Genomic DNA, 19,886 nt, shown 5'->3' on the forward strand with positions numbered 1-19,886 from the left:
TCGGAAAAACATGCATGCAAATTTTTCAGCGTCTTATCCGCTCTTTCTTACATATGTAAGAGCAAATGTATTTTAAAAGCTCGGATTTTGGCTACCTTCTCACCAGTCAGTTTTGCAGAGGAGTGTTATTTTTAGCTGCTTTTTCTCTCTAAAGAACGTGCATTGCAGTATTTCTCGTACATAAATATGCACAAAACATTGTGTTTTTGCGATTTGTCATCTCATTTGACTCGTAACTTTTAATTTGAACAAATATTATTGTTCTTGACGGTGCGAAATATTCAAATTTTCTTAATTTGTTTGTGTTACGTAATAATTTAGAAATTGTGTCTTTTGTAATACCAAATTGCGCGTGGGTGTCGTCGTCCATAAGTTTACTTTAGTGCAAGTCAAGGTCAACCCTGTTGTTGCATAATAGATATTTGTAGTGAACATTAATTAAACTCGTTTAACTACTATTAGCATTTGCATATTTATGTATACGCTCTGATCAAACATTAGAAAAACTGTGTCGTCGTGATGGCAGAAGACATCGAACGGAATATAAAAGTTGCCCAGTTTAAAAAAAGTTTAAAACAGTTGGGTGTCCGATTCCTGATATTGTTTTTGCTTTGTGCTCTCGGAGGATTCATTTTCAGGGTGAGAGAAGTGAAAAACATGGCAAAATTAGTATTTTAGTCGCGAAATATATAATTTTGCATTTCTAATTGTACAGTGGGCCGAAGGGACACGAGAGCTAGAGTACAAATGTGGCGTAAAAAAGGTACATAAAATTCGCAATATTGCAAAAGTTTGAATAATATCCCTTCTATAACAAACACTTGCAGGTGGTACTCTCTTAAAATTCGCAATATTGCAAAAATGATCCCTAATCTACCAAATATCTGCAGGTTCGTCGCGATTTCATCGATACGTTATGGTCCGGGTCCAGATTTATGGATGAGGACGGCTGGAAATCCGTGGCAAGACGACGCCTCCTAAAATTCGAGGATGAACTTCGTCACGCATATGAAGAAGGGATGGATGCCGATTCTGGGTTAGATTAAGATTACATAAAAAAATCTTCCAGGCAGTGTTTCGGGTGAAAGTAAGTAACCACGTGCAAGAAATAAGGGGGAGAAAGTGGTTTCTTGCAGCTAAATATTTTGACTTGCAAGAAATGACGCCCCGCCCGCTTGGCTATAAGGCGCAAATTCCTTGCACTTTCTCCCAGTTTCTTGCACCTTGAATTGCATGCGTTGCTGGCTTTGCAGGGCAAAAAATGTGCCAAAATTGTAAGCAACGATACACCGGGTGAACGTAGTCATTTGCAAAAAAAGTGGGGTTTTGCAACTATTTTGACCTGCAAGAAATTCAAGGCGCGAGAAAGTACTTCCCGTTGCTATAAATAGCTCATACGGCGCGTGGCTAGATGACGCTTATTTATTGCACTTTCTCCCAGTTTCTTGCACCTCACATTTCTTGCGTGACTTGCTTTGCACTGCAAGAAATATAGCAAAAAAACGCAAAAAACGAAACACTGCTCTCCGCTCAACCACTTAACCGTTCTTTTTTCCTATATGTAAAGTTCGAAAACGTGGAATTTCGCGAATGCCGTGTTCTATTCGATGACACTAATGACCACGATCGGATATGGGCACATTTCACCGATAACTTTCACCGGAAAACTTTTCACCGTGATCTACTCCTTGATTGGAATTCCTATTTTCTCCATTATCATGATCGACGCGGGAAAAGTGCTCACCCTCGCGCTAAAGTTGCACCTCACCAAGGACCCCGCGAAAAGAAAGGGTATTAATATTTAGATCAGTGGCCGCGGAAGCTGTGGGGACATCTGGGGACATTAATATTTTAGGATGGGGGAGAGAAGGGTTCATATAACATGGGCAGATGATGCGGACATCGAATAACCGTGAGGACATTTCTCCTCTGTCCCCACGCACGCTTCCACGGTCACTGGATCATGTACATACATTTAAGTAGTCTGAATTCTCCCAGTGGCCACGGAAGCAGTGGGGACATCTGGGGAAATTAACATTGTAGGAAAAGTGCAGGGACAGGTTTATATAAGACGGGGAGATGATGCAGACATCGAACAACTGTGCGAACATTGTCCCTCTGTCCCCACGCACGCTTCCGCGGCCACTGTATTTACTTACTTACATGATAACTTTACACATTCATCTTTTTTCTTCCTTGCTTGCTTATCAGTGTCTCACTTTTCCCATTATTTTCTTATTTATTGCAGACTACTCGGTCGATGAGGAGTTCAACTTTGGGATAAAAGTTGGGCTGACAATTCTGATCTGCTACGCACTCGTGGGAGCCGTGTTTTTCATCTTTGTCGAACAGGAGTGGGGTCTCTTTGGATCCTTGTACTTTATTTTTGTCACATTTTCCACCGTCGGCTTGGGAGACTTGGTTCCTGCGGTGGGCACAAAAAATGTTTATTAGCAGAGGGCGGTTATGTATTTATTTAGGTACCAAAAATCGTTGAAATATGAATATGATATTTACCAAGAAAATAAAACGACCAAAATATTTCCGGAATATGTACGAAAAAATAAGAGTTTTCGAAAAATTAGTATTTCTGAAATGGATTAAATCGCTGAAATAGGTGTCTAATATTTACGAAAAGAACGCCAAAATATTTACGAAATACTGTTCCATTTGTTATAAGAGTCCCAATCCATCCACGATTACACTAACCTAATGAGCCGAGTTATCCTTTAATTTAACACCACTTTGTTTTATTTTGGCGTCAAAATCATTCAGTTTCCCAAATTGCAAACACAAAATTGAATGAGTTTTACGCCAAAATAAAATAAACGGGTGTTAAATAAAAGGATAACTCGGCTCATTAGGTTAGTGTAATCGTGGATGGATTGGGACTCTTATAACAAATGGAACAGTATTTACGAAAAACGGATATTTTCACAAAATTTATATTTCTGAATTTAATGCTCTAGATTTTTTATGGTCCAATTTCTTGAAGCAAACAAATTCGTCTCATATCGTTAACATATATACAAATTATTTGTATTTTTGAAAAAAATATGTAAAGGATTTACGTATTTTTCAAATAATAGGGGAAATATTTATGTCTGAAAACCTAGAAATGTGTAAAATATTTTTAAATTTTTAAGAATTAGAGAACACACCCACAAAGTTTAGCCTCGGTCGTCATCAAATCAGGAAATTGAAAATAAATACATATCCGCCCTCTGGTCATTCCATTGTCCTGAAAGTGCAGAGTAAATACGTATGAATTTTTCAGAACCCCGTCATAGCTGTCTTGACATCGATCTACTTTCTCTTCGGGTTGGCTCTGACCTCACTCGTGATTGGCCTGATTCAAGTAAAACATGTGAAACTTTTTAGAAATTTTGAGAAAACACTTTTTAGCTCGAGTCGGGGCTTATGTACCCGTCATAGTTGTCTGTCTGTCGATTACGCTCGTAAAACTTGTCCAATCGACTTGAAATTTTGGAGACACGTGGAATATGCGAAATTAGGAATCAATTTAAATTTATCGATATCTAAATTTCAAATTTCAAATCGATATCTAAATTTGAAATTTCACTAGAAAACAAAAATTCGAGAGGTGAACACGTCAAAATATATTTTTATTTACAATTCATATAATCAATATGATTAGATCATATCATTGTTTCAAAAAATTTGGGCAAAAAAATAATTTTTTTAAGTAAAAGTTTGAAGATCCATATAAATATTTCAAATTTGTGATAAAACTATATTTATATTCGTCCTCGGAAAATTACAATTTTTGTTTATGCTTAACCAATATGAGGCAAAAACATTTTTTGTCCAAGTCAGGACTTATGTATCAGTCATGGCTGTCTGTTTGTGTGTCTGTCGACACTCGTAAAATTACAACCGACTCGAAAATTTGCAGACATGTAGAAAATCGAAAATCGAAAATTAAGAATCAATTTTTTGATATTGATCAAAAATTGTAAAAGAAAAAAAACTTGTAAGATGAAGACGCCAAACATATTTTAGATTTACAATTTCAGAAAAGCAATATGATCAGATCGTGTTTCTTAGTTCGAAAATTTTGTGAAAAATTTATTTTCTCGGAAGATATTTTAAAATTTGTGTTTAATGAGGCAAAAAATGCCCTTAACTTCACATTTTTAGGCTGACTCAGGACTTGTGTACGCGTCATGGTTGTCTGTCTGTCTGTCCATCGATTACGCTCGTAAAACTTGTCCAATCGCCTTGAAATTTTGCAGACACATAGAACATGTAAAATTAAGAGGCGAGTTGGAAGATGAGCAAATTTTGTGCAAAAATGCAAAAGTTGTCGTGGTCGTATTATACCCACTTCGATTATAGATAACAACCTGACTCGGGCTAAATAAGGCTGCATTCTAGGTTTTTAAGCGCAAAATATTAAAAAAATATATTTATAGGAACAATTGGAAGGCCCCTTAAACACAGCGGCCAGAAGGACTGCATTTCTACTTGGACTTTCTCCACCGGCAGCGAGTCCAGAACCTGTGCAAGATGATAAAAAGACGGACTAAAAATACTCAAATATAAGGTGAAAGTAACTGAAATGAATTTATTTCAAGTATACAAATTACACCAGAATTATCTTAGAATAACAAAAAATATTATTGAGGACAATAAAAATACACTGATTTTTTGTAAAAACAACGAAAACCTCAATTATAACTCAAGATAAACAAGTTATTTTTCTTCTCCTTCTTGATTAACTTTCTCCGTCATTTTTTCACCGAATTTGCACCTTTTGCCAATCCACCGCCAGCAACAAGCTTCTTTTTGCTCTTTGGTAATTTCGTAGAGGTTGATTTTTCCGAAATTCCTGCCCCACTTGGACTTAGGCCGTCATTTTTCGGTAATAAATCTGCACCACCACCACCGCCACCATCTCGTTGTTCCTTTTTCTTGTGGGTGGTCGAATCTTGGGCGTAGGCAGTGTTCTCCTCGTCGTTGTCGCCATCTTCTACGACCAACTTTTTTCCCGTCCTCTTTTCCTCCTCGGCATACATTTCCGCCACGATTTTCACCTTTTCGTCAAAATCGTCGGGTTCGTGTCGTTTTTCGAGAAGGATTGCGATGATCTCGTCCCTCGTGAGGCGCCACATGGGGGAAACTTTCTCCATCCCGTAGTCCGTCCGGTCACTGCTGATCGGCTCTAAACCCAGGCTCGCGTAAATTTGTACCTTTTTTCGCATATTTAGCAAGTGGTTCTCGGTCGTTTGGTAAATTCGACTGGTAGGTGGGATCGCTTCATGGTGGACCAAGTCTGAAATTTTGTATAATTCCGAAAATATGAACAAGTTTCTAGGAAAGGAGTTTAATTTGGGAATTTAATTTACATACATTCTAAATTTTCTTTAAGCACGTCCACACCAAAGTTGACGACGTCATACATTATCTGGAATATTGAATTGCTTAATTGCTTATCATAATGGTTTATAGCCAAAAATTGTCAAAATCAGCACATTTTTAATGATTTATTTTAAAATTCTGCACGACGAATTTGCAGAGCAGGGAGTTGTCATTTTTCAAAAAATTTACACTCCAGATTTTGACACTTTTTGAAAGAGGAGATCTCAAGTTTAAGAAGTCTTCAGAAAAATTGGAACTCGTCGAAATTGACTGAAAACCCCCGGCGTCATTCCATTAATTAAATTACCGAATACAAATTTGTCGTCCAGAATTTTAAAATAAGTTTCCAGAAGGGAGAAACGATTAAAAATGTGTTGATTTTGAAAATTTTGGTGATGAGTTATCAAGTCCTACGCAAATTTTGAAATAAATATTCATTATTATGTATTTTTTTACCGGAATCGGTAACGTTTCAGCTTGGCATTTTTGCATTTCAATCAAATAATCGAGGTGAGCTCCATCATCCGCCACGTCAAACATTTCTTGATACTTTTCATCAATATTTACTACCAATTCAGAGATTCAAAATGCAAAAATTTGCAAATTTTATCACAAATTAAATAAAGTTTGGATGTAAACCTGTCCTCCCCTGATCCACGAACCCTTCCAATGCGTCCGGTTTTGGTTTAATCCTATACATCGAGATATTAATTGCGTAATTTACAAAAATTTCACAAATTTTCTTTAAAAAAACTATTTTCAAATTATGTACGTGTGCTCACTTGCTGATATCTAAACCTTGAACGCAATGATCCTCCAACCAACATCCTCTATACCTTCCCCTCATATTTATCGGGATGAAGGAACGCAACACGGGACCAGTTATGTAAATTAGCGAATTATTCAGTCTGAAAATTTCCCCCTAAATAAATAGCTCTCTCCCATCCCAAAAATGGAGATGGACCAGCACATGCTCTCCGACTTCTAAACTAGTGCCAATCGATCACAAATTTGATTAGTATGAAATTTGCGAAAGACACGATCTCCCAATGGGCACGTTTGGCCGAGATATTTGCATCCGAAGAGGAGAAAACGCGCTCTAAAGTCGACAAATTTTACACTTTCCAAATTTACTGCGCGTATTCTCCTCTTCGGATACAAAGGCAGGGATAAAGTTTGGCTACGCATCTACGATCAAGTTTACTTTATTATTTTTCTTTACCAGAATTTATTTCTGACTTTTAACTACTACAATTTTATACTCAGGTGCGTTTTCTCCTCTTCGGATGCAAATATCTCTGCCAAACGTGTCCATTGGGAGATCGTGTCTTTCGAAAATTTCATCCTAATCAAATTTGTGATCGATTGACACTAATTTGCTCAAAATCGGATAGCATACCCTGGGAGACCTCCATTCTTAGAGAGAAATAGGATTCGCGGAACTGTGCATGGGGACAATAAAATTGTAACGATATTTCTAAGCCCTCATGATTCCGCGTCCCCCGGATGAGAAGATAACATTGTAACGCGTCTCTTACTATAATACTCGACCACGGTCCCATCCGGGTCCCACTTTTGACTATAGCTGGACTCCAGTTTGGAAAAGTCACTGTCCGTCGGGATCGGGATGCCTTGACTCTTCAACATCTTCACAATGTCCTCGTACCCAACGTCTGGAAGGTTATCGGGATCTGCGGCCTTTTCCTCTTGGGAAAATTCTCCCTTGTAATGGGCCAAAACTTCGGATAAGTCTGCCGCTATTTGGACATCTTCGTCATCATCGTTCAGCATTTTCACTATGCAAATCCGTGTAAAATAAGCCAGCTAACTTAAAGTATGCACTAATTAAGGTAGGGCACGATGGCTTATCGTCAAAATCAACACATTTTTAGACATTTCTCCCCTCTGGGAACTTATTTTAAAATTCTGAACGACAAATTTATAGTCAGTTAGTTGATTAATGGAATGGCGTTGAGTTTTTTAAGCCAGTTTCGACGAGTTCCAATTTTTCTGAAGGTTTCTTAAACTTAAGATCCCCTCCTTCAAAAAGTGTCAAAATCTGGAGTGTATATTTTTTTAAAATTGGGAACGACCTGCTCTATAAATTTGTCGTTCAGAATTTTTAAAATAAATTCCCAGAACCGAAAAATGATTACAAAATTTGCTAATTTTGACAAGTCCAATTTTAATACAGAAATTCAACTTTTACACACTTGTAGACTTATCCAAGAGTAGAAACGGAAGTCCGATATCTTCCACGGAATCCGTTTTGTCCTTCTGCTCCTCCTCCATTAATATTTCGTCCGTTTTACTCTCCAAAATTCCCAGCGCGTTTATAACCCGGGTCGAAGCTCGGCGAAACGAGGTCAAAAATCCAGACTCGGACGATGCCGGTTCTGCCAGTGAGTCAACTTCGGACTGGTCATCGTCGGATAATACTGTTTTACCGGGAGCAACCGGAAGTTGTCCGGGTTTTTGACGTCGTGGTCTTTTTGAATCGGTCGCCTTAACTGATTCAGGCTTATCGGTGGGATGCCTCAATAATTTAGGGATGGCTGGAGGTGGCGGAGGAGGTGGCGACATCGTGGCGACAATATTTTCGACAGGCTTTTTCGTTACCGTTTCGGTAGTGAGGCCACCACCGTGACGGTGATGTTTGTGATGACTGCGGTGATGGTGGTGGTGTCGCGTGGTGGTAATCGTGGTCAGCGTGCCACCTGCGCCCACAGCGCTTTCGGACTCGTCCGAGTTTTTGGTGGAGGCAGGTTCTTCAAGGGAGACGCGCTTTGGCTCCTTCTTCTTATCGTCGGAGGAGCGTTTTGCGTCAGATTTGGGGGGTACATTCTGGTCGGGATTTGGGGGGCGTGGAGGCTCTTTTTCTAGATAAACAAATGATTTAGATGCGTGTGATATTACTTTCACTAATCAACGAAGTTTAACATCTTCAAATCTATGCAAATATGTCTGTATGTACCTCCAGACTTTCTCTTTCCGTCGTCTTCATTTTTAGAATTTCTTTTGTCAGCCATGACTGAATATTAGTAATTGCGGTTTGTGGTGGGGGTTGAAGCATCCAATTGTGAATGATGGTGGCTGAAAGGACTGAATTTCGTTAAAAAAAATGGATAACCTAAAAAGATAACAGCAGGCACACCATGACTACTCATTTTCCAGGTAGAAAAATGTGGCATCAATTATCTATGCAAATTGTTCCTGAGAGAATTATGTCATGTTTTTATATGCTCTACCGTCACTAACTAAAATTTAGCGTCATTTGTTTTATTAAATTTTATTTTCTCGAATAAAATATAATACATAATTAATCAAATAGTTAATTAAATTTATCTATGTGTGCATTAGCAAGTCCATCCATCCATCATACTTATCTCCTCAGTTTAAATTTATCTCCTTCTGTTATTGGTTTTGGATTTCTGTCGGATAAAAAAAATCCATAAAGATTTAGATTTCAACTTGCTCATTATAATTTATGAAATTTTCATCAAAATTTTAATTTTTAATTTTTACCCCACCTTCAAATTAACTCCTTTTCGAATGTCGGCCATAAGGTTGGATCTATCACTGGACACCGGAGGTAAAGTTGACCTATTATGAGAACCACTGTTTGACTGGTGAGAAGCTGGTCCAGGTGGGGGCGGAGGTGGGGGTGGCATTCCACCTCCTCCCATCGGCATCGGAGGAGGTGGTGGTGGTGGACCATTAGCATGACCCTTCGCCCCTTTTTTAGGCCCACCAAAGATCGATGATGGTTGTACGAAACCATTGTTTTGCTCGTCATTATCATAGTTTGCCGTGTTAAATTGATACGCTGGAAATTTTTTGACACCATAAGATGTTTGGGTAGGTCGGGGTGGTGGTGGTGGGAGAGGACCCTTTAATCCTGCACGGCGTAAAGTGTAAGTCTCCTCATAATCATCACGATCCTGCTCGGCGTAACTGCTAAAAATGAAGATCTTGCGTTTAATTATTTCATTTTTTGTAAATTGTTATACGCAAATTATTGCACTGGTTAGAAATCTGGTATAGTCAGACAGGTATCTTTGTATTAAGCTTGCTACCGCTTGGTATTAAAATTGTGCTGGTCCGCAAACATTTGCTACCGATATGCTCCTGAAACTTTGAAACTCAGCTATTACTACACGGTATGTATCAATACCACTTTGGCAGAGTCATATATGAATACCGCTTGGTATAATTTTAATACCAGATTTCTAAGAGTGAATAATTCGTACACTTGTACATACTTAAATTGATGACTATTTCGGTCATCGGAATAAGCCTCTGAATAAATGTCATCTTCCTGGTCGTCAACCCCATTGAGATCGAGTCCTCCGTTCGGATCTATTAAATAGTTAATTAATTAACCAATTAACTTTCAGCACATATTTGCATAGACAGTAAATTAATTGATTAATTAACTTTAACCACATATTCGCATTATCAATTACCAGTCCAATCTCTATTACCCCACTGATCTCTCTGGAAGTCCATCGGTTGTCCATAATCTTGCCTCATATTTTTATTGCTTTTCTTCTCCTTCCCCGATTTTCTCGGCATTGTCGAAAAATTATACGTCGTCGACCCCGACTCCGCTGACGGACTTGTAAAAAAATCCGAATTCATCACGTGACCCCTTCCACCACTCCCATTCCCACCAGCACCGTAAAATTCTTGCTGGTGCTGCTGCTGATGATAAGCTGGAAGTCGTCGCATCGTCTGAAATCTGTTCATGACCAGACCGTTGACAACTTCGCGGTCACCGCCAGGATCGCCACCGCCATATAACGACCCCCGATCACTGCGACCCATGGTACCGCCGTACAAAAAGCTGCCACCACCACCGTCACTATAACCTACAGGTGCCCTTGAACCACCATAATTTGTTGCCACCGGACTATTAAAATTCCTGCTGGGCATCGTCGTCGCGTAACTTTGATGGTTTTGTGGTTGGTGCGACATAGTGGAAAACGGGTTGACCTTTTTCCCCCCGCCACGTGGAGAACTGCAGACCGTGTAGTAACCTTGCGACATGGCGAATTATGTGCTATGCGCCGAGCTTGGCGAAATCACAAGTTTTTTTTAAACTAAATAGCTATTAGCAAATTGCTAAGCGTTGACGCACACACACCTTAAAATAACTGAATTGTGGTGATGAGGTGATGTAAGCCACATTTTTTTTATGATAAGTTATATACTATCAATCATGTTTGGATGTCGAAATGATGCTATGGGGTATGTACATATGTAAATGTGAACTTGGATCAGGCAGGAATATAATAATACTGATAAGGATAAATTCGATAATGCAACGTGCAGATAAGGTCAGTCGGACAGGGGAAACGAATCAATTTGCCGAATGAGATCAAAACCCATTTGCATGTATGTATGGTGAGTCCATTTTATCTCTATCTTCTTTCTATTTTTTTAAATTTCAGGAAGGTATAATTTTGTGCAGCGTTTGACATTTGTTTTTTTCATGATAATGATGATGTATGTAAAATAATAATAATGATGCATTCTGCCAACAAATTTCACTCCATTGGGTAAATAATGATATGATTTTATCTCTTAATGCAACTGACGATTGATGACTTTCCCGTGATCTAAAGGAAACTGTGCACCATTCGTAAATGCAAAATTGAAGGATGGAATGGATGGTTCACCTTTTTGCATGGTATATAATCTGCAATAAATTTGATTATTTAAATCAAATTTTAAAATGCAAATAATACATTCCACTCAAGCTCAGCTCAACTAAATAAATTTTTTGCATAAATAAGATAACAGTTGAGAACTATGAAATGATAAATACGTACTAAATACATATGCTATGATCTTAAGATCCAACTCCCCATAAGGAACCCGTACAAAATTTGGTCTTCCTTTAATGCTCAGACTCATAGATTATCCCGAGACGACCTGACCTGCTCACTGCCCCGAACTCTTGACAATTTTTTTCATTTTGGAACCAGTGTTGTAGTAAAAGAGCCAGTTAAGATGGTAAGTTTTGAAACGTTAAAACTTTATAATAATTTCAACCGCATGTATTTACGATACATAGAAAGGGTTTCAAGAATATATAGTCAAACCACCGCATACTTAATATGAATACAATGGTTTTCAACCCTTTCCCAATTTATTCATAACCAATCATCTACCGAATTAACTGTAAATCTATTGTTAGATTAGAGGTTGAAATAAGGTTGAAAGTTAAACAAACCTCTTTTACTTTTTCAACCACCAACATCGTTGCATTTCTAATTTCAATAATTATGACTATTCGTGTGTTTCAGGAGTCAATCCTTCGCAAATTTTTAATTGTCGTGGATGCTACTAACAAGATCACGCTACCAAGAGGATATGTATCAGTGGACATCCATGAAAGAACGATTTGTATCAAACCACAAGACAAAAAATCTTCGCATTATTTCAACATCGCCACGAAAGTGGACATGACCACTTCAAATAGTTTGGGCTCAGAAGATTTGAGCGTCGTGATTGACGATGGGACGCGGTTGGATCTCTCATTTTTTCCGACAGGATCACGGAATCATATTATTAATGAGATCAATACTATTGTTCAAAATCTTCCTCAACCTCAATAAAAGTAAGTCCGTTGCGTAAATTTCACATATCTTTATACCCACTAAATCTGGATATTTTACTTGATACAGGACACCCCGCTCCTCAAAATAACATTCATGATTCGGTGAAATTATTGATTCCTGCCTTAAGATTTATCTCACTTCCAAAAATGTTGTACGTAATTTTCATCATATTGTGTTAAGTTAGATTTCATTAATTGGCTATATTTAAACCTTTATTACACATAGATTAATACTAAATAAATTTGCTTCTCATACAGTCGAATAATTAAATGGGTGAAATTTTGAATTAAAAATGGCTCCAGGATTTCAAAATGTTTATTCCATATCCACACCCAAGTACAGAATTATGTATGTAGTCGTATGCAAATTAAATTCGTTACTAAATTAGCCTTCACTCTGGCCAAAACTAGCTAAAATTACACTATAATTATACTATTATATTAGTTAAGTTCCATGTAACGCAACATGCTTCCCTTCCACTACTTAGCTTTACTTTAGTACTTACATTACGGTTAACCAAATAAATTCATGGTCAGATTTAAACCACGATTCAACCAAACCACACAAAACAAGGTGTTTATTTTCATAGCTTTTTCTCATATTTTTAAAAAAGCATGCCGAACTATTTTAGGCAGCCGACAATAAACTTGTACATCAATTAACAACCCGATCCAATAATTTCCATAAGAAAATCGTCAAAATAATAAATATTCACTCAATTAGCACCCCCTCCCTAGTAAAAAAAATGCCATTTGCCCATCCTGCCATTCCAAATGGCTCATTCTCAGCAGCCTCGCCCACACCTTCGTCGTCTCAAACGGCCGCTCGAATCCTGCACCTTTACGACAAAGTGTACGAAACTGAGAACCTTCGCGAGGGGGAAGCCACCCGAAAAACCGTGACTTTCAAAGAGGACGGGGCAGAAGTTGACGTTGAAGAAGACGACATGTCGTCAACCCGTGGAGGCAGATTGTCCATTCCGACGCCGACGTTTGATGGGCGCCCGGAGAAGCAGAGGGATCGCAGCGCGTCGCTGGTGTGGGTCGATTTCCTCACCGCGCCCAGCGACACGTCCCCGTTTTCGACGGATGATGAATCGGATGGAGAAGAAAGCAGTACGGGGAGGCAGTATGGAACATTGTGAGAGAATATTTATTTGCAAATTTATGTGCAAAATTTTTATGCGAAATTTTACCACAAATATAAAATTCTCAAAATTACATAATTTTATATAATAAGTCACTTATAAGTGTAAAATGAGCCGCATGTTTTTTAATATGCAAAATTTTATCGCACTTCACGATTAATCCCACAGGAAGAAATCGACACGAATTGACGACGCTATTTTCAACCAGTTCAGTGATGGATCGGACCATATTTTGATTGGAAAATTTTTAGCAGTAAGTTTCCCAAGGCATTATTATTATTATCAGAGGACAGATATGCATTTATTTTCAATGCATTCATTTAATGAAACTTTGGGGGTGTGTTCCCTAACTTTTATAGATCACTTTTATCCATATTTGCATATTTTCGTTATTATTCGAAAAATACTTAAATCCGTAAAAGGCTTATTTTCTTTTTCAGAGTAATTTTTAAAAAAATGCACATATTTTAAAAATATTTCAACGATGTGAGACGAGTTTTTTCTTCTTAGCGGAATTGAACAACAACAAAATTCAGAGCATTGCATTCGAAAATACAAAATTTTGCGATTTACATATTTTGGAACTATTTTTTTTCGTAAATACCTACATATTTCTACGATTTTTCGTAAATACATATCCGCCTTGTGATCATAATCCTCACCACTTTACTTTACTGACCCATTTACATACTCTTTTACATAGATGCTGGAAAACGCCGGCCTAAAACGAACCGACTACCGTCTCCACGAACTGTTTCAAAGCTTACGCCGAATCCTGAAAGAACAAGAAGCCATCCATCGCGGTCACATGAACGACAACTTTGTCGGCTCCATTGAAACGCTCCACATCACTCGGGACGTCTTTCAAGAGGTCATCATCCCCAACATTTTCATCATCTCGACCGCTTATCGAAATCACTTTATCATCCCGAAATTCGACCTCTTTTGTCAAATGGTGGAGGACATTTTTCTCGACTGTAAGGACATAACGGCGGGCACGGTGGCCCCATATTTGAATAAGTTGGCCCTGGTAAATCCGACCTGTTGGGGGGTCTCTTTCTGCTCGATTGATGGACAGCGGTATTCCGTGGGCGATTCTACGATGCCAGTTACGCTGCATGCGCTCAGGTTGGAAGAGTTGGAGTGGCATTTAAAATAATTAGCACTAATTAAGGTAATTGTTATCTTTCCAATTAGCAAACCGCTCATGTATGCGTACGCTTTGCAAGAAATTGGCAAGGTTAAAGTGCACAAGTATGTGGGCCAAGAGCCGTCGGGATACAGATTTAATGAGTTGGTCCTCGATCCAGAAAGTAAGATGAATATATAAATATTATGGAAATATTGAAAATTTTTTAGGGAACAAAATTTCCAGTGTTTCGTTTTGGACGGTCAAAACTGTACTGGCTAAAGCTATCTAAAACTGTCCAAAATAATTTTTGACGTCCAAAATGTACAAAAGTGCAATGTCAGAAAATGAGGCAATTTCTTGCTACAAGTTCATACTGATACAAGTTCTTAATTTTTGCAAATATATTATTCTTCCAAATTTATACACAGATACGTAACATCCCATTAATTTTTACCTTTTTTCTTACAAGAAAGTAAGAAAATTTCTAAAGCATGCCGTATTACACAAAAAATGCTCTAAATTAATACGAGATTACATATACATAAACCACATAAACGGATTTTCGAAAGATTCAATAATGAAGAACTTGCAAAATTTTGCCAATTTCACATTTTGGACATTTTTTGAACATGTTAGACCTCCAAAATTCGAAACCTGGTTAAAACTGGCTCTGAACAGTGGTTAAAACAAAACCACAGCGAAACCTAGAAAATTTCCCATGTTTTTTTAGAGAGACCACACAACCCCATAATAAACGCTGGGAGTCTCATGATCCATGCGCTACTACAGCAATTTTGTCATCCCGAACTCTCATCGGCTGAGAGATTTGATGAAACACATAGATTATTTGAGGTACAAAAACTACCAATCTTTTCCACGTGCATAAGTATATGCAAATTTTACTTAAGTAGAAATTAAGCGTTTTCCAGGAACAATACATACATAAATATTATGTAAATTTTTGTAGAAATTGAGTGGTGGAGAATACGTGGGATTTAGTAATGGCATGTTTCTCAACAAAAGACAAGCTTCCGACAGAAATTGGGCCTTGGTCCATTTTATGAAAGAACATAACTGTTTTCCGCCAGGAATTGATTTGGCGGATGTTATCGAGTATTATTTGCAGGTATTTATGAGAAGTATGCAAATTGAGGTCGGATTTTATGCACATTAAAATTAATGCCTGTCCTGTACATACGTAGACATCCAGCATGGAAACGACGGTCGATGTACTTTCCGTGATTGCATCTACATTTGCAAATGGTGGAATTTGTCCCATTACTGGTAAAAAAAATTGGGATACTTATGCATACAAATCTCCACTAATCTACCATTGAAGTTGCTGCAACTATTTCATTTACGAATTACAGGACAACGCGTTCTTAGCGAAGAGGTCGTAGCGGACGTTCTTAGCGTCATGTTTTCCTGCGGAATGCTTGAATTTTCTGGAAAATTTGCATTCAGGGTAATTTTGAGTTGTATATATTAACTAAATTAAACCTATACATAGTTAGTTAATTAAAGCTAGGTAATTAATTAAACCTTTCCAAACGTTAGGTCGGACTTCCCGCAAAGTCCAGCATCGCTGGCGTAATTCTTTTAGTTATACCGAATGTTGGGGGGTTTGCGGTGTGGTCTCCCCCACTCGACAAGTTTGGCAACTCGGTCAGAGGCGTGGAATTTTGTGAGGTAAATACATCCATCATACTAACTTCATACAAAAATAATTTTAAAATTCGGAATTTTTCGCCCATCCATTTAAACTAAAAATAAATAAATTTTGAATTTTTCCTAATTTATGGATAGAAACTGGTCAAAACTTTCAACTTTCATTGTTTCGATGTGGACAAGCGTGGCAAGATTGACCCGACCCGAAGAACGTATGTGATCATTATTACTTTTTAGCCCGAGTGAGGGCTTATGTATGTATGTACCCATCATGCTTCTCTGTCTATCTCTCGCAACTTATCCATTTTGCACACACATAAAATCTGCAAAATTATGAATCACGTTCGAAAATTAGGAAAATCTTTCGAAAAATGAAAAAGTTATCGTGGTCGTTCGTATTATTTATTTATTTATCTATTTATTTCATACAATGAAACACCCCAAAGATTGGGTCATTACGTTTCAAGGACAGACAATTTTTATATATAAAGTATACACAGTTACATTTCTTCGTTATTATCAATTAGATTAAACATATCAATAATTCGTTCTTCACGTTGCTTATCAATAAACTACTTCTTGGATAATTTTTTTTTTCTTTTTTTTAAAAACACTTTTACTGATATTACCACTAAATAAATCACTCGGTAAATGGATCATGACCTAGGACGCTCTATACCTGAAACTTATCAGCATGATTTTTGAGTTACACGGTATATTTGGCTCAACATGTGTTACGGATCGCGTTTGCCTAGTTTGTATTACCTCATAATTAACATCATTATTATCATATTTACGCTTGTTTAATACACGTCTTGCACACGATCTTATGAGTTTCTGGATACATTTGATATTCTGATTACCAACTAAGTAGACTGGAGAGGCATAATTAATAATAGACATGATGAGGGAGTTCACAACAATATTTCTATGGTACGTACTGAGTAACATTTAAGGTGGTCTTACAATGAACCTTAAATTCAAGACAATCATCAATAACACCCAAAAGCTTTACTTTATGTACCCTTATAATCGGTTTATCACCTAATCGACCCACAATATCACTGAGTAATGACCTATGCTTTTTTAGAGCAGGTAAGATTTAATTGTGTTAAGGTTGTAATTAGTGGCTTAATTGACTTTTCGCTATTAAGGTTAAAATCGCCAAGTACATAAACAGACTTATTCATATCACATCTTTCAGTTAATAGAATAGGGTTTCAGTTACACATTAAATGTCGATGTCTTTGGCGGAAAGGTAAGTAGATATTTCGTTAAATTTTTTTTATGTACAGAGTTAACATTTAATTGGGACAGAGTTATTAGTTGCCGAGGCTTAGGCTGGACTGGCCTAAAAAATGGGGGGGACGTGCAGATGAGGTTGCCGATGGGTTGAAGGGGAGTGACGGTGATTTGGGCGGAAAAGGCGATGGATCAGATGCATGGATTCGGTGTCCTACTTGGTTTGAGCCGCCTCTAGGTCCATGTCCTCTCCCACTTCCTCTCGATCCATTGATAGTCAATTTTGCGTTAGTGTGATTTCCTGGAGATGAGTCCGATCCACCGTAATAGGGGTTTGTCCCGTTCGGATGTCCGGAACCCACTCTGTTTTGAAAGTTTTGGTGCGTGGTATTTTGGTTCTGACTTTGAGGGGGGGAGTTTGAGGTTGTCGTAATATTTGGGACGAGTAGTTTAATGTTTCCATCAACGACTTTGTACGTCTCTTCTCCAGCTCGAATTATCCGTCTGTTCCAGTCCATTTTTATTTGTTGTAGTCCAAATCCATCCTTAATAAATTGCTTCTTCTTCTGACGCATTATGGCATGATCTCTTCTCATTGTGGGTGGGATATCTTCGTTGATGTAGGTCGGGCGCTCCGCATTGTATCGGTTGTCATACACCTCGTCCCGGTCACTTATTGAGAGAAAGCGAACTTTGATCAGCCTTGCAGAGTTTTTTAGGAATTTTCCAACTCTTGTAATGGTGTCGAACTTTCTACTTTCACCAACTATCTTTACAATAATGGTGTCAATTTTGACTCCTAGATCCTCACGAGACTCATATTCAGAGTCCGGTACCCCTGAGATAACTAAATTGAGTTTGTTAACTTCACGCCAAAGCTGTTCGTTTTCATTAGTAACACGAACTACAGTATTATTCAATTTTAGCACTTCAGACTCTAGAACTTTAATTTTTTATCTTGTGCGCTAAGGATATCATTTAGTGCATCAAACTTTGAATCAATTTTCTTACTAATTGTGTTTGTCAAGTCAGTATTATTCTCTTTAAGCACTGTTTTCAAATTTGCTAACGACAATTCACTGGCCATCTTGTCAGCTTTTTTTTAGAATGGGTGGCTTTGTAACACTTAATATAAAAAATATACAGTGGCGGCGGAAGTTGGGGGGACATGTGGGGACATTAACATTGTGGGGTAGGAGAAGGAGGGGCTTATTAACATGGGCAAGATACGATTTTGCTAAATTTCCGGGGGGACAATGTCCCCCTGCTTCCGCCGCCACTGAAAATATATAAGGTTAACAGGCCGGTGACAGTGTTTACTTCGTATTATTTGAAATTCTATTTCTTGAATGAATTGATAACTGTGGGACTATCTACTTCTTTTATATTTGTATTATGCCACTACTCAGTTATATACTGTCTTTGTTACCATTCGGGAGATTTATTATTTGTGTTATTAATTAATTATTTATTTGCCAGCTGAGAGTCTGTGTGTGAAGTTCGTGAGTTGTGCGACTTGTTATTATACTCAATTATTACTAACACCCTGCACTCTGAGGATTTCGTGGTTAAACCATTGAAGAAACTGTGATTTTGTTACAGATTGGAAACAAAGGGTTCGAACACAATTGTTCTAAAATTTTCGGCAGCAGCGGGAGATCTCGACTCCATATTTCGTCTCCACCTCTGTGGCGTGGACATGGGGCTGTACGACTGCGATGGAAGAACGGTACGCAATAAAATTTTTAAAAAAACGCTAAAATTAGCATTCACCAGTTTTACCCCTCTCTTTCTTTTAGGCACTTCATGTCGCCTCGTGCGAAGGACATTACGACATTTGCTACTATTTATTGCGACAATGTGGCGTCCGACACGACAGGAAAGACAGGTATGAACCCCAGTGTTTCCGGTGAAAGTAACCACGTGCAAGAAATAACGGGAAGAAAGTGGTTTCTTGCAGATAAATATTTTGACCTGCAAGAAATGCACGGGGTGAAAAACTACGCCCCGCCGCGATAAATACTTCATACGGCGCGTGACTAAATGGCGCATATTTCTCGCACTTTCTCCCAGTTTCTTGCACCTCACATTTCTTGCATCTCTTCCTTTGCAATGCAAGAAATGTAGCTAAACCCGCAAGAAACGAGACACTGATAAACTTTTTAGATGTTTATGTATAAATACTCGAATATTTAAAAATGCAAATTATTTAGATGGGGAAACACTCCGTACGATGAAGCCATACAATTCGGTCATTTAAAAGTGGCCGAGCTGCTGAGAAATTGGCACCCAGAAAAGCGACGCTACAGCACGTCGCGAGGGAGTCGATCTGCCTCGGTGGATGTCCGCGTTACACAACCATCCTCCGGACCTGATGATGACGACGATGATGATGAAGAAGATGCCGAATAAATAATTTCAATTTCTGCTCCAACAATAATAATCAAGTAATAAGTATCAGACCTGTTTCCTGTAAAATTAGCAGTAAAAAAACATAACAGAAATTCGTTACCCACTGAATTTTGTATGGATTTATAATCATGTTTTTCTCTACATATATATGAAATCTACTTAAGCTCATTTTTTACATACTTTAAGCCTGATTAGAACTGAATGCATTGCATTGCGTTGATTCGTTTTGAAAGTAAGAGGAACGTGTTAAGTGATTCGCATTCGCAGTGGTTCTCCT

The 19,886-nt window shown here is 38.0% G+C and overlaps 4 protein-coding genes and 1 long non-coding RNA gene across 8 annotated transcripts; 2 read left to right on the top strand and 3 right to left on the bottom strand.

The window, feature by feature from the left end:
• Positions 1–124: 124 nt before the first annotated feature.
• Positions 125–4,684, top strand: LOC110853991 (TWiK family of potassium channels protein 9). The gene is made up of 7 exons (XM_035855099.1): positions 125–639; positions 716–763; positions 891–1,036; positions 1,568–1,791; positions 2,249–2,430; positions 3,278–3,358; positions 4,437–4,684. The coding sequence occupies exons 1-7, from the start codon at positions 520–522 to the stop codon at positions 4,548–4,550; spliced, it is 915 nt and encodes a 304-aa protein (XP_035710992.1). The 5' UTR covers positions 125–519; the 3' UTR covers positions 4,551–4,684.
• Positions 4,564–8,628, bottom strand: LOC118436634. Its single transcript, XM_035855097.1, has 8 exons — positions 8,357–8,628; positions 7,596–8,261; positions 6,921–7,178; positions 6,165–6,261; positions 6,022–6,074; positions 5,839–5,948; positions 5,374–5,428; positions 4,564–5,296 (listed from the first exon to the last, which is right to left on the bottom strand). Exons 1-8 carry the CDS (start codon positions 8,409–8,411, stop codon positions 4,752–4,754), a joined length of 1,839 nt encoding a protein of 612 aa, XP_035710990.1. The 5' UTR covers positions 8,412–8,628; the 3' UTR covers positions 4,564–4,751.
• A 108-nt stretch (positions 8,629–8,736) lies between these two features.
• On the bottom strand, positions 8,737–10,593 carry LOC110854029 (neural Wiskott-Aldrich syndrome protein). 4 transcript variants are annotated; one of them, XM_035855098.1, is made up of 4 exons: positions 9,867–10,593; positions 9,645–9,741; positions 8,913–9,336; positions 8,737–8,813 (listed from the first exon to the last, which is right to left on the bottom strand). In XM_035855098.1, exons 1-4 carry the CDS (start codon positions 10,429–10,431, stop codon positions 8,784–8,786), a joined length of 1,116 nt encoding a protein of 371 aa, XP_035710991.1. In that variant the 5' UTR covers positions 10,432–10,593; the 3' UTR covers positions 8,737–8,783. The 4 variants fall into 4 exon arrangements, with proteins under 4 accessions (XP_035710991.1, XP_021958116.1, XP_021958115.1 ...); XM_022102424.2 differs by having other exon boundaries at positions 8,913–9,339; positions 9,867–10,587; XM_022102423.2 differs by having other exon boundaries at positions 9,849–10,586.
• Positions 10,594–11,222: 629 nt separating this feature from the next.
• Positions 11,223–19,717, top strand: LOC110853748 (glutaminase liver isoform, mitochondrial). Its single transcript, XM_022102069.2, has 15 exons — positions 11,223–11,400; positions 11,694–12,007; positions 12,075–13,148; positions 13,324–13,408; positions 13,859–14,283; positions 14,353–14,468; positions 15,018–15,139; positions 15,255–15,413; positions 15,490–15,571; positions 15,658–15,752; positions 15,845–15,976; positions 16,094–16,167; positions 18,800–18,926; positions 18,997–19,085; positions 19,411–19,717. The coding sequence occupies exons 3-15, from the start codon at positions 12,754–12,756 to the stop codon at positions 19,607–19,609; spliced, it is 2,100 nt and encodes a 699-aa protein (XP_021957761.1). The 5' UTR covers positions 11,223–11,400; positions 11,694–12,007; positions 12,075–12,753; the 3' UTR covers positions 19,610–19,717.
• On the bottom strand, positions 16,342–18,802 carry LOC110853750. Its single transcript, XR_002548252.2, has 2 exons — positions 18,518–18,802; positions 16,342–18,322 (listed from the first exon to the last, which is right to left on the bottom strand). It is a non-coding gene; the product is annotated as an uncharacterized LOC110853750 (long non-coding RNA).
• Positions 19,718–19,886: the final 169 nt, after the last annotated feature.

This window comes from Folsomia candida, unplaced genomic scaffold, assembly GCF_002217175.1.
Source record: "Folsomia candida strain VU population unplaced genomic scaffold, ASM221717v1 Fcan01_Sc009, whole genome shotgun sequence".
Classification (NCBI taxonomy): Eukaryota; Metazoa; Arthropoda; class Collembola; order Entomobryomorpha; family Isotomidae; genus Folsomia; species Folsomia candida.

Bases quoted from the DNA above. Each gene is read 5' to 3' on its own strand.
- LOC110854029 (XM_022102422.2), bottom strand. From the start codon at position 10,431: ATGTCGCAAGGTTACTACACGGTCTGCAGTTCTCCACGTGGCGGGGGG. The intron at 9,742-9,848 runs GTAATTGATAAT...ACTATTTAATAG, and splicing joins GGGTAATAGAGATTGGACTG to ATCCGAACGGAGGACTCGAT. The intron at 8,814-8,912 runs GTGGGGTAAAAA...TTTATCCGACAG, and splicing joins GAAAAGGAGTTAATTTGAAG to AAATCCAAAACCAATAACAG.
- LOC110853748 (XM_022102069.2), top strand. From the start codon at position 12,754: ATGCCATTTGCCCATCCTGCCATTCCAAATGGCTCATTCTCAGCAGCC. The intron at 15,753-15,844 runs GTAATTTTGAGT...TCCAAACGTTAG, and splicing joins CTGGAAAATTTGCATTCAGG to GTCGGACTTCCCGCAAAGTC. The intron at 19,086-19,410 runs GTATGAACCCCA...CAAATTATTTAG, and splicing joins CGACACGACAGGAAAGACAG to ATGGGGAAACACTCCGTACG.
- LOC110853991 (XM_035855099.1), top strand. From the start codon at position 520: ATGGCAGAAGACATCGAACGGAATATAAAAGTTGCCCAGTTTAAAAAA. The intron at 764-890 runs GTACATAAAATT...AAATATCTGCAG, and splicing joins ACAAATGTGGCGTAAAAAAG to GTTCGTCGCGATTTCATCGA. The intron at 3,359-4,436 runs GTAAAACATGTG...ATATATTTATAG, and splicing joins TCGTGATTGGCCTGATTCAA to GAACAATTGGAAGGCCCCTT.
- LOC118436634 (XM_035855097.1), bottom strand. From the start codon at position 8,411: ATGGCTGACAAAAGAAATTCTAAAAATGAAGACGACGGAAAGAGAAAG. The intron at 6,075-6,164 runs GTGAGCACACGT...CTCGATGTATAG, and splicing joins CAAGGTTTAGATATCAGCAA to GATTAAACCAAAACCGGACG. The intron at 5,949-6,021 runs GTTTACATCCAA...CTGAATTGGTAG, and splicing joins CGTGGATCAGGGGAGGACAG to TAAATATTGATGAAAAGTAT.